The sequence below is a fragment of the Notothenia coriiceps genome, unplaced genomic scaffold (assembly GCF_000735185.1).
Source record: "Notothenia coriiceps isolate Sejong01 unplaced genomic scaffold, NC01 NC01_scaffold00013592, whole genome shotgun sequence".
Classification (NCBI taxonomy): Eukaryota; Metazoa; Chordata; class Actinopteri; order Perciformes; family Nototheniidae; genus Notothenia; species Notothenia coriiceps.
Window position 1 is genome coordinate 603753 of NW_011346293.1, and position 12985 is coordinate 616737.

General features: G+C 40.8%; 1 protein-coding gene across 1 annotated transcript in view; it reads left to right on the plus strand.

The window, feature by feature from the left end:
* The first annotated feature begins 892 nt into the window (after positions 1–892).
* Positions 893–12985, plus strand: part of LOC104948059 (metal transporter CNNM4) — a 12273-nt gene continuing 180 nt past the window's right edge. The window contains exons 1-4 of the mRNA XM_010774220.1: positions 893–2681; positions 7997–8140; positions 9853–9987; positions 10738–11039. Coding sequence (XP_010772522.1) covers positions 1169–2681; positions 7997–8140; positions 9853–9987; positions 10738–11039 — 2094 coding nt within the window. The 5' untranslated portion in view covers positions 893–1168. The remainder of the gene's footprint in view (positions 2682–7996; positions 8141–9852; positions 9988–10737; positions 11040–12985) is intronic.

Here is a 12985-nt window from a genome sequence, read left to right on the forward strand (position 1 = left end):
ACGATATAATGAAGTCTATAACACCATTTCTACAACCTGATAATAAATAGATATTAAACACAAAGCAATATATAGTTTCTGTCAATGACTCATTTATGGCAGATGTTTTGAAAATACAATATTCACTAATCAATCCGGATAAGTCCTATTTTATAAAGTGTTTAGCATGTTACACCAGAATCATTTGAACTGAACACCATGTGGCAATAAGATGGGTAACTGCTTTAGGCTGTATTACAGCACTTTTTGTCACTTGACCCTTATAACAAAGATGGGTAAGAAATATTCCAATAATAAGAGCAATTAGTTCAAATCAGGGATTATTTGGCCAAATAGTTAATGTCTTGCCTAAAGGAGGAACTCAAATAAAGTAAGGAGTTATTAGTAAGGGGGAGAAAAAACCTACGTACAAATAATAATAATAATAATAACAAGGAATACAAATAATAATTTGTGCCTTGTAGAAATAATAATTTGTGCCTTATATTTATAAAAAAAAAAATTAGATTACAATATCTATCAGTTATTACAACACATTAGATTATTATTATACGTTTTATTTTTACTATTACTATTATTATATACAGACAGATAGACAAAACCCCATCTGCAGAGAGTTTATCTCCGCACCCAGAAGACTGGGCTCTGTGCCAGAGCAATGCAGGATGGTGCAGGATGAGAATGAGGGGAGGTGGGGAGGGGGTGAGAAGAAGTGGGGGGAGGGGGTGATGGGGGTGCACAGATGCCATGTGCCTTACGTAACATCAGCTGGCTCCGGATACAATTGGAGGATGTGAAACCGCTGGCAGCAGCAGCAGCAGCAGCAGCAGCACCCATCCGCTGTGTGCCGCATTGCCCCGAGACAAAAACAAGGCCGTGCAGAGGTGGGGAGGTGGGGGGTGGTGGTGAGTTGAGGATGACCATAGATTGTTAAAATAAAGAGGGGGACGTAGGGTGAATGCATCACTCACTCATGACAGAGTATCAAAATAAAGGAGTTGTGTATATGTGTAGGCCTACAGTATGTGTGTGTGTTTGTGTGTGATGACTAGTGAGGGGAGGAACGGGGAGTTTGTTTATTAGCTCTACCTGTCGCTGCCCGGTAGGCGGTGATAATGGGGGTGTGTGTGATGGGCGGCGGGGGGCGGAGCCGCTCGGACATGAGTAAATGACGTCAGGCCCTGGGTCGCCGAGCAGTGAAACAAACATGGCGACAGAATGGAGCGGGCAGCAGGGTTATATTCTCACTCTCATTATATTCCTGTGGAGCGCAGTCGGTGGCCGCACGGAGACGGCGGCCGCAGCGTCCGGTGTCAGCGGCAGCCAAGTGCTCGGCATGCGGCTGGAGAGGAGCGACAAGCCGTCCAGCACCAATGACGAGGGTGTCATCCAGGTGACTGAGGAGAGCTCCGTGCAGCTCCGGTTTTACGGGGTGCAGCTCCACTCGGGCGCCTGGACGCAGATCCGCTTCACGGACCTCACGGATGTCGCAAGCGGTGGCGCGGATGAAGGTGAGGAGGAGGAGGAGGAGGATGAAGCGGTAAAGGCGGCGACGAGAGGAGGAGGCAGCGGCATGATGGAGCCGCCGGACAGGACTTGTGTAGATTTCACGAAGGACATAAGCGTCGGGACCTTCTTGAACGTCAGCAGTCGAGGCTCGTCGGGGCTGCTTACCGTTAACATTAAGCCGCTCCGCAAGACCGAGCCGCAGAAGGAGTACGGCGTGTGCATCCGGAGCCGCGTGGAGGCTAGCAGGTGGGTGCTGCTGGGGGACACTGATGGCAAGCTGCTGGTGTTGGAGGAGAAGAGGTCCCTGCTGCCCTTATGGCTGCAGTGCATCCTCATCTCCTTCCTGCTGGTGCTCTCTGGGATGTTCAGCGGCTTGAACCTGGGGCTGATGGCTCTGGACCCCATGGAGCTGCGCATCGTCCAAAGCTGTGGCACCGAGAAAGAGAAGAAATACGCAAGAAAAATAGAGCCAATCCGTAGCAAAGGGAACTATCTTCTCTGCTCTCTGCTCCTGGGCAACGTCTTGGTGAACACCACCCTCACCATCCTCCTCGATGACCTGATCGGATCAGGTTTGGGCGCTGTGGTGGCCTCCACGGTTGGGATTGTCATCTTTGGTGAGATCGTCCCCCAGGCGCTGTGCTCCCGCCACGGGCTGGCTGTAGGAGCCAACACCATCATGGTGACCAAGTTCTTCATGCTGCTCACCTTCCCTGTGTCCTTCCCCGTCAGCAAGCTGCTGGACGTCCTGCTGGGTCAGGAGATCGGCACCGTGTACAACCGGGAGAAGCTGGTGGGGATGCTGAGGGTGACGGAGCCCTACAACGACCTGGTGAAGGAGGAGCTCAACATGATCCAGGGCGCTCTGGAGCTCAGGAACAAAACTGTAGAGGATGTCATGACGCCCATAGGAGACTGCTTCATGATCCAGGCGGATGCTGTGCTGGATTTCAACACCATGTCTGAGATCATGGAGAGCGGGTACACTCGTATCCCTGTGTACGACGACGAGAAGAGCAACATCATGGACATCCTGTACGTGAAGGACCTGGCGTTCGTGGACCCTGATGACTGCACCACCCTGAAGACCATCACCAAGTTCTACAACCACCCTGTGCACTTTGTGTTTCATGACACGAAGCTGGACGCCATGCTGGAGGAGTTCAAGAAAGGTGTGTAAACAGTCTATGGTGTAAACGTGTGTGTGTGTGTCTTCTTTTAACACTGGAGCAGGTGATTCCTCTGAGGAACCTGCAGATAAATCACCTGCTGTAGGGTTTGTTTCCGGCCATTACTGCATCTGCATAAACCCTTTGTGTGTCCCCCTCCCTCAAAATGCTCTGTCTGTCTGTATTGATCAGCTCTATTGACAGCTGGAACATCACAGCCTACTTTTAAGCACTGGCATGAAACAAAACAAATGTTATGCAAAGTGCAACACAGATCCACATATCAGACCCTGTCATCCAGCTGTGGTCCTGATGATACACACATTCCTCTTCTTCATCCTCACGTTCATCCTCGTCAGTGTATATCATGATTTTCTTCACTACATCAAAGTTTGTTGTGCCCTTGTGTATTTTTACTTAACTTCAGTATCAATCAAGTCAAGCCTCTCTGTTCTTTTATTATCAATTATAATCCTAAAAGAAAAATGAAGTCAATTGAGAGAAGCTATTCAAACCCCAAAATCCTAAACATGTTGACTTATTAATATATAAAAACCAAGAAGAAAACCAGAAAATATTCGTATTTGAGAAGCTAACACCTGTGCCCGTTGTTCTTAAAAAATGACTCATATTTTCAGAAAACTTTTTACAGCCAGGAAAAACTGCTGAATCATATTTAGTCTCAGTCTAGACTCTTAGGTAGTAAACAAGAAGGGGGTTAACTGTTGACAAAATGCATAAACAACACAAATAATGTATGATGAAGAGGCACTGCAGGAGCGTTTGAAGTCTGCAAACTCTGTATGTTATACAATGTTTTTTTTCTCAAATTGGCATCAGTGTTTTATTTAATCTGGCAGCGGGTTTAACTCCTGTAAACACTGCAGCAGCGGATATCACTAATGATCATCTTCCACCAGAGAGCAGGAACTAATCAGGGAGTGCAGCCTCTGTGCTAATGTGTATGATGGGATCAAAAGTGTGCACGTTCAGGCGCAATGGATTAGTGCTGGAAATATCAGCGCTGATATTTAAACCTTGAACACAAAGCTGGTATCGTGACAATGAAGCACCAGCAGAGAACTGAAGCTTATGTGATGATGATGATGATGATGATGATAATGATGTTTACATTTTAAGATATCAAATGCTTTTCTTCACATTCGTAAAGCAGCCAACACTGCAAATACACACTTGATAATTCTTTTTGGAATCAGTCATCATTTATAAAGCTGTGCATTCGCTTGTATTCTGTGTAAGAAGTCATTGTTGATCTGCGTACATGCACAAGCCTCATTTTTAGACCTATATATTGATGTTGACACACCCTTAGTGCACTCATTTGCTTTACAGTACTTCTGTAATCTTTCCAGCCTTTCATTTGAAAAGAAGTGCAAAAGAATAACTGCATTATCAGCTGTCATAATGCGAAACCAGCATGAATAGTGGCTATTTATTAGCACTTTCGTTTTTTGTACATGAGCATCATTTATACATCTTGCCTCAGGTGTTGTTGACAGCTTCTATTTCCACATCTCAAATATGTTTTGTTAATAATGACTGCAAAGATAGTATACCCAAAGTAATATGATTGTTTCCCTCTTGTTTTAAATTCTTAGAAAATAGATGATTTGATGAAAGATGGTGGGATATAAATCCTCAAAATAGCTCTTAAATAAACTCTCTTTTGAAAGTCATGTGATCTGTAACATTTATCCTTTTTTTACAATAGGATTCTCTGCCAATTACAGTATTTTCTGGTTGATATTCCAATTAATTGTACCATGAATAAAAGAGAAGAGGGAACAGTGTCCTTCAAAACATTTTCATTGCTTATAAGGAAACATATGAAATCCTCACTTGTAGTATTATAAGCTGGATAATTGGCTGAAAATATCCGTCACAAAACAAGTACTTTAACTTCAAGGTTGAAGGACACATGGCAGCTAATATTAGTCCTGCTGAAGTGCCCTGAAGTCACAATGTGAGCCTGCTGCTGTGGCCTCTGACCTTCCTGTGGGGGGGGACACAGTTTGCATCAGGTCAGTGTGCTCATGAAGATGTCAGAGGCTATTGCTTTGTGCTGAGTCGTACGGTGTCCCTGAGGGCTCAGCACATCAGAACCACATCATGAAAACACATGCAAACTCAGTCAGACAAAGAGAACATCTCATATGCAGCAGCATTTAGAAAGAATGTGAGAGACAACAATTAGACGTAAGAGCTGTGATGCATTTGAGGGCGTTCAGTATGTCTCATGCTCTTGCTAATTAGCCAGTAGTTTACACCAGGTATTTTTTGTGTACAGAAAGTCCTCATGCTATGCACTTGGAGGAACAGCTAAATACTTAATTGAATGTAATATTAAGTATAAATAATATGTTAGTATTTTGAACAAACCTTTGTTGATGCTGTGTAGGGCTAAACGATTTTGGGAAAAATCTAATTGCGTTTTTTCTGACAAATATTGCGATTCGATTTGCGATATTTGTTTTTAAGCGACCCAACGGAAGTTTATTGTAAAATGCGGCCATATCTCCGGCTAGGAAGGTCGCATCAACGTGCTCCCGTCTCTAGCACCCCCGCAGCCCGAGCTACGAGTGAAATAACTAAACTTACATGAAACTTCTGTTGGGTTGCTTTAAAGTCAAGCTTCAGTTTAAAGAGCAACTTGCAGGTTAGACACACCAGTGAATAAATGTGTAGGAAAATGATGTATACACTAGATTTTCAAAAAAATATACAGAAATATACTCTACAGTGACATCTGGCATCGTTTTTACAAGACATTTTTACTTCCGCATAAAAAAAGTCTCCCCACGTGACCTCCCGTGTGTGACGTAACATGGGGGAGAGCGGCCGGTCTAACGTATTAATAAACATGGTTCACTCTGCTAGTTTTCACAAAGAAGAGGTTGAAAATATATATTCAAATGCATATGAGTATAATTATGAGCCTGCTAGGCATCCAAGAGACCAGGAGCAGCCAAGGATTAGAAGAAATAACGGCCATCGCCGAGAAATGAAGCTGTGGTGTGTGGAGAACCAGTGGAGAACAGAGCAGCTGTCTTGGTGAGTGACCGGAGTTAGCTACAGACATTTAATGTTAGCTAACATCGGTCACATCACAACATTGTAAAGTTAGCTATCATATATCAGGCTATAACTAAAGTAGTATTGATAATATAGTAACGTTACTGGCAGGACTGTTGATACTGATCCATAACAGAAACTAATGCGCAAGTATCAGCCGTATCTCGCGTTACCTAATGCAACTCCACACTACGGTGCTGTTTACCGGAGGGGAGAGAGAGAGGAGCGAGAGAGATGTAATACGGTATCCTGATAAAAAATGTGTTTGATAGGCCTCAGCTGTGGAGATTATGTGCTGCAGGGAGGTGGATGCACCTCGCACAACGCGACCAGGAACGAAAGCTAGCTCCGGTCCTTTTCCCGTGAGGGAAACTGTGGACTCGATACCCTGACAGGATCGAGTTTTTGCAACCTGCACAAACTCCAGCTCACCATGATTAAAAATGGTGAAATGCAATGTAAAATTACCGAAAAAATACCAGCTCACTAAATCACAACCGCTCAAACTACAAACTACTACCGCGGATTGGGCAGAGAAGGAGTCCGAGAAAGTTGCTCCCCCATGTGACGTACTATGACGCGTTTGACGTTAAAAAAAAGCAGTTTTTAGTAGCAGAGCTCAAAACGGCTCCTTTCCCTCTGAATTCCTGCCCTTATGTCTTGTAAAACATATCAAATCCTGCATTAACTTTTTTAATTGTAATTTTCAGGCAAGGTTAAGCATACATGTAATAAAAAAAAAAAAAACCTGCAAGGTGCTCTTTAAGATTCACCCATGTAATAGATGTAAAAAATGTGATGGAGCATTACTAACCTGACTCAGATGGTTTTTTTCACGAAACCATCTAGGAAAGCTCCAATTGGAAAGGGCAGGCACTTTCAAAAATACTTGGCAGGTGATTGGATCAATCTGCCTATCACCTTCTATCATGGGCCACTTCTGATTGGTTAACAATGGCTGGCACACTTCTGATTGGTGTGGAACACACAAGAAAAACAAAAAGGAAAATTGTAAAAAAAATCGCAGGCTTTTTTCAAATCGCGATTTCGATTTAAAACCGATTAATCGTTCAGCCTTAATGCTGTGTCTCAGGAAGTTATTAGTCAACTATCTGTCAGTGACGGTTGGGCTTGTGCACAACATAGGGATTTTTTGATATTATCTTCATGTCTTAGTTACTATTAAACAATGCCATTCAAAGCATAGTTCTGATATCAAATACACTAGTGTTCTTACTGCTTTTATTATTTGTATGTGTGTGTAGTCAAGGTGGTTCTAGATATTTCTCCCATGAATATTGATTACTAATGTGATGTCTTAGCTGGGTGTAGCAGCCCTCCCCATGTGGTAAAGTATGAGTCCTCACTGCAGTGGCCCCTGTTTGAATCCAAGCTGCGGCCCCTTCTATCTACTCACGTCTTTCCTATTGGAAAAGACAAAAAATAGACAAAAAATAAGCTTAACAAATATCTCACTGCCTTTTTATATTTGATAAATACAATTTTCAGTCATTAACTAACGCTTTAAGCCTGAAACCCTTTGACAGATACATTTTTGGCGTCTTTCACATTTCACATGTATGCAGGCGCAGCAGTGAGGGGAATAGATGCTGCTCTGTCTTGATGCAGAGCAACTGTGGCAGCTTTCTGACCTGGCAGCCTCTCTCCAGATAAAGTCCCTTTACTCAGCTGTCATTGGCAGCCACCCAGTGATGTCAGTTTGTTTGTTGCCACACTGTAGACCTGCATGCAGTTAGCCAACATGAGCAGGCAAAACGGTCTATAAGGTTTTTTTAATGAGGAGAGTATTAATCCGTCTTTTTTTTCCATCTTCCCTTCCACTCTCCCTTCTCTTTATCTTTTTTTTGGCAGTTCTTCCAGCTCTTTTTCTCTGCAAAGCTCTTAGTCCAGTCTGGGCTATATTAAGGCATCAATCTGTCCTCCCAGCAGCAGTCGGCAGGATAAATCCACTGACAGATCGAACAGCAGATCTAAAATAGAAAAACAAGAAAGGATATTTGTATGTAGCTAAATGTGTTTGAAAGCCTCTAGCTGAAGTTTAGGAGACAGCTGCAGCAGTGACAATCTCAACTTCCTGTTTGATGCTGCCCTACTTTCCTGCCTACTTAACAGCCCAGTTTGTGGGAATGCAAAATGTTTTATGGTCACTTTCGAGGTGCACTTGTACATCCTGGTAGTAACCTTTATGTGATCTCTATCTCCAGGCAAATCCCACCTGGCCATTGTCCAGAAAGTGAACAACGAGGGAGAGGGAGATCCGTTCTACGAGGTGCTGGGATTGGTGACGCTGGAGGACGTCATCGAAGAGATCATCAAGTCAGAGATCCTGGATGAGTCTGACCTTTACAGTGAGTCAGCGTATGCTGCCTGTGACACAGATACACACTTCACACACACACACACACCATTGAAAGACAAACACACTGATATGTTGTCGACATCATGCAAAAGAAACCCTCGAAGGAAGTCATTCGTTCTTAAGTGGCTCTTACAGGTGATTTAAAAAAACAACTTTCATGAGACATTCATTCATGTTTTATTTATAAATGTCTTTAAGGTACGAAGAAGATTCTTGATAAGTTGCCTTTAGCTTAGCTTAGCATACTAATCGATGATACTACTGGCCTGGTTCAGTTCAAAGGTAACTAAAGGCTTAGCTTAAGCTTAGCATAAAGAATAGAAACAGTGGAGATGGCTACCGTGGATCAGTCAAAGAATCAGGTACGTTTACACATACAAGGAATTTGCTTTGGTATCTGGTGGTGCGAACATAAACAATCTAAAAAATAAGTTGCAAAGTAGGTACAAAAAAAAAAAAAATATATATATATATATACAAGGATAAGAAAAAAATGAGTATTTTTAAGAAAAAATGTAGCATTAAATAAGGATGCCAAAGACAAGCATTTACACCAGATTTAAATGTAACTAGTATACAAATAACTAGAGATGTCCCGATCCGATCACGTGATCGGGGATCGGAGCCGATCACGGGATTTTCCAAAAATCGGGGATCGGGATTTATTATTATTTTTTTTTAAATACTTTTTTTAAATGTTGTATTCAATGTTACAAAACAAAAATGACCATGTTCAAGTCTTAAAGTCATCCTGAGGCCTTAGTTTTGGTTTCAAATTACACAACATCATGTATGTGTTGCTTCTTTGGGGCTTGTGTTCATAGACCTGGTTGCTTATTTCTCTCAAATCTGGCAACAGAGTGGGCGCAGTGTCTAATTGTAGCAGTAAGCTAACGAGTACTGATACGCTTTATTTTGTTTTGATCCAATGCTGCACAACTGAACTGATCCAATGCTGCTGTGAAAAAAAGAAGCTATATCCATGTTGGATAGAATATCCAATTTAAATAAAATAAAATAACCTTAAGGGACAACTTGAATGCTTTTATTCAGTTTTTTCTCTTAATGCATTGTATAAAGATCGGATCGGGAAAAATCGGTATCGGCAAATTGTCAAAATCAAATGATCGGAATCGGATCGGGAGCAAAAATAGGTGATCGGGACATCCCTACAAATAACCTTAACAGCTAAAAACTAAAACATGAGTGTTATACACAGTGTATATATATATACAATAAACAATCCAATACACAGTGTATTATATTTTAAAGTGGAGGGCTGTGCTGACATGGGACAAGTCAAGCGTTATAGAATCCACCTACCATGCATCTCTTAAGCTTACGCAATGAACATGTTGTATCTCTTGGTTTGCCTTAAAGTAGTGAAGGACTAGTTATTGACTAGTTATTTATTTCAGTAGTATTCATATCACAACATTGCAAAAACACCAGTTGAGACTTGTTATGTTACCTTCAGATGTGAAATTGATATTTTATATCTTTGTTGTCCACTTTGTATTGTAATTACATGACTAAGGAAGTTGTATTTATTCAAGCGTGTTCATACAGACTCTTGCTAGCGCTCATATTCTTGACTTCATAGTCTACATTCTGTATTTATACGGTCTAATATTACTCTGTACACTGTTTTACGGATTTTTCCACTTCTGGTTTGATGCTAACCTGCACTCTGTTCTGCAGCTGACAACAGAAACAGGAAAAAGGTGGACCCCAATAAAAACAAGCCCGACTTCTCGGCCTTCAAGCAGGAGGGCGACAGCAAAGTGAAGATCTCTCCTCAGCTCATGCTGGCGGCTCATCGTTTCCTGGCTACAGGTGAGCGCCGCTAATCTCTCAGCCACTGATTTGTTTTACTGTCGTTCAGCTGACTGATTCTTCACAGAGATTAACACCTGCTCTCTTGGGGGACTCAGAGACCCAGTAACCTTGATGTCAAGTCTGTCTGAACAGCATACAGTGTGTTAATAATATATAAGCACAATATTTAGTTCCTGAACAGTTACTACAAAAGTTCAGAAAATACATAAAGGAGAGTAACAGCTGACACCTTTTTATAATAATAATTCTCTTCATTTATACAAAACAAAGTGCTTTACATGGTTAAATCATTTTAGGACGATAATTGAAAAAGTACACCTAAAATAAAACATAAACTAAAGATATCTATGATACGTCAAGGTGAAAAATAATTTGTATATTCACCCCATGGTCTGCCTCTGCTCCTAAATGTCTTTTCCTACATTCTGTTATCCTCCATGAAGGATGTCATAATAGAAATGTTAAAACAGGTAGGACCTGTTGGAAAAAAGGGAAATGCTGTTTTAAAAACGTTTTTGTTTTATGGTTATTGTTTTAAATGTTATAAGGATATTTTCAACCAATGTTGACATTTGGATAGTAAAAATAGATTTTGAGTTTCAGCCCACAGAATTAAAGTTTTTTTTACCCTTCATTTAGCCGTGAAGGGTCAGTCTTTGTGCATATAGAAGTAAAAACATTCTGCTTTCTGTAACACAGAACTCATACGAAGCGTTGATATCTTTGCTTTGTTCTGATTCCCTCCAGAGGTCAGCCTGTTCAGCCCGTTCCAGATCAAAGACAAAGTGTTACTGAGGATCCTCAGCCACCCCGACGTCATCCTGGAACTCAAGTTCAACGAAAACGACAAACGCTCAACGCAGCACTTCCTTTACCAGAGAGGGAAACCTGTGGACTTCTTCATTCTCATTCTGCAGGTACACTGCCACTTCTTCATCCTCATTCTCCAGGTACACTGCCACTTCTTCATCCTCATTCTGCAGGTACACTGCCACTTCTTCATCCTCATTCTGCAGGTACACTGCCACTTCTTCATCCTCATTCTGCAGGTACACTGCCACACCTGCAATCAGAGGATTCAAACTACATTCATATTTAAATAAAGTAGCAATGTCTGTGAGATAATGAGCAAACCGGTTGAAGAAGTGCTCAGATCTTTGGCTAAATGAAAGTATCAATACAATAGTGTAGAAATACTTAAAAACACTCATACTAGATCATGTTTGCATTAAATATATTTAGTACAGCATTACAAGTACTCAATATACAGCTCATTGCAATAACTGCTGGGTTATTTAATCAATAATAAAATATTAAGTTGTTGATCATATTTAGTTCTAATAATCTGAAAGTAACTAAAGTTGTATAATTAAAAGTTTTAAACAATACTAACAAATACATGAGAAAGTAAATATCTATCTGTTCAAAGAGTGCTGGTATATGTGGAACTTATGGTTATGGTTATTTAACATGTGATTTCTTAAAGACTGGGGTAAAGTGAGGTTATACAACAGGTTTGAGACGAGTGAGAGGTTAATTCCAGGTCACTGCGTCAGTCTGCAGCAGGTATTAGCACCGATGCAGTCGCTAAACTCATCAACTCCTTAAGACAGGCCTGACTTAAGTTAATTAAGTGGATTTTTGTTGTTTACACTAAAACACTAAAACCGTGATGCTTTTACCATCAGAAAATTCTAATACTGATGATGCTTTATGAATCTTACAACGGCAGGTTTTTGTAATAATGGATAAAGCAGATTAAGTTTGGAGCAGTTGAAAAACAACACTTATTTTTGCAGTTTTTATTCATTCCGGTTTGTAGTGATGGAAAACATATAAAAGCAGCAAATATTTAAATTCAATTCAATTCAAAACCTTTATTTATCCAGGTAAAATCCCATTGAGATCAATGATCTCATTGAGATCAACGATCTCTTTTTCAAGGGAGACCTGCAATATTTAGTATTTTTATTTGGGGTTCCCAAACTTTTCAGCCCGCGACCCCCAAAATAACGGTGCCAAAGACTGGCGACCCCTGTCAACGGGGGGGGGGTGCTAGTGAAGTTTTCCGCACTCTCGCGGGAATATCTCCACAATGGAGCGAGCTTAAGTTTCTTTTGATTGCATGATATAGACCAGCGCAACACCTTCGTCAAACATGTTGCCACTTGTTGGTACCATTTTCAGGCGATTTGTAATCTGTTCTAGAAAAATGATGTGTTTTTTAGGATATCAAGAAGTATATAAAACAAACAATGGATGTATTTGATGAACATTTATCCATGCTGAAAGTAGATTTAGATGTTAGGAGTTAAATAGAGATTATTATATATGCATCCGATGAAGTCTGTTGATGATCAGAGGCTGTTGTTGGGGCTGCATAAACGTTTTTTTATTTTTGCAGTTTACATGCGGTGTATTTTGCATATCTCTCTGTAGTCTGTTGTCTCGGACATAAACTCCGTAATAAATGTAATCTACATTTCATAAGAGGTGTAAAACCTGAGTATTTTTTATTGGTTAAGTGGTCCTTGGTATGAAAAAGTTTGAGAAACACTGCGCTAGTGGATTGTCAACGGGGGGAGCCTCGCTGCAGGGAAAATATACAGATGGCTAGTCCGTCCCTGAAAAATGTCTATGCAAACGTTATTATTAATAATAATTTTGCCACGTTTTCAAAAATAGTTTTTTTTAATTTTATTTACAATTTTTATTTTGTAATCATCTTGCAATCCCCACTTTGGGAACCGCTGTGTTAGATGACTAAATTCACTGTAAAATGTACGTAAATTCATGGGCAAAAAATCAATTCAGCAACTAGTTTAGAGACTCAACATAAATGTATGGACAGTTTTGTACCAAAATGTTAACTTCTTCAAAGTAGAACATCCATTTTCAGATGAGGTCAAAACAAACAACACGTTTCAAAGTAGAAATATTTAAAAAATAATAATAATTTGATCGTTTTTATTACTATTCAGAACTTGTTATTAGT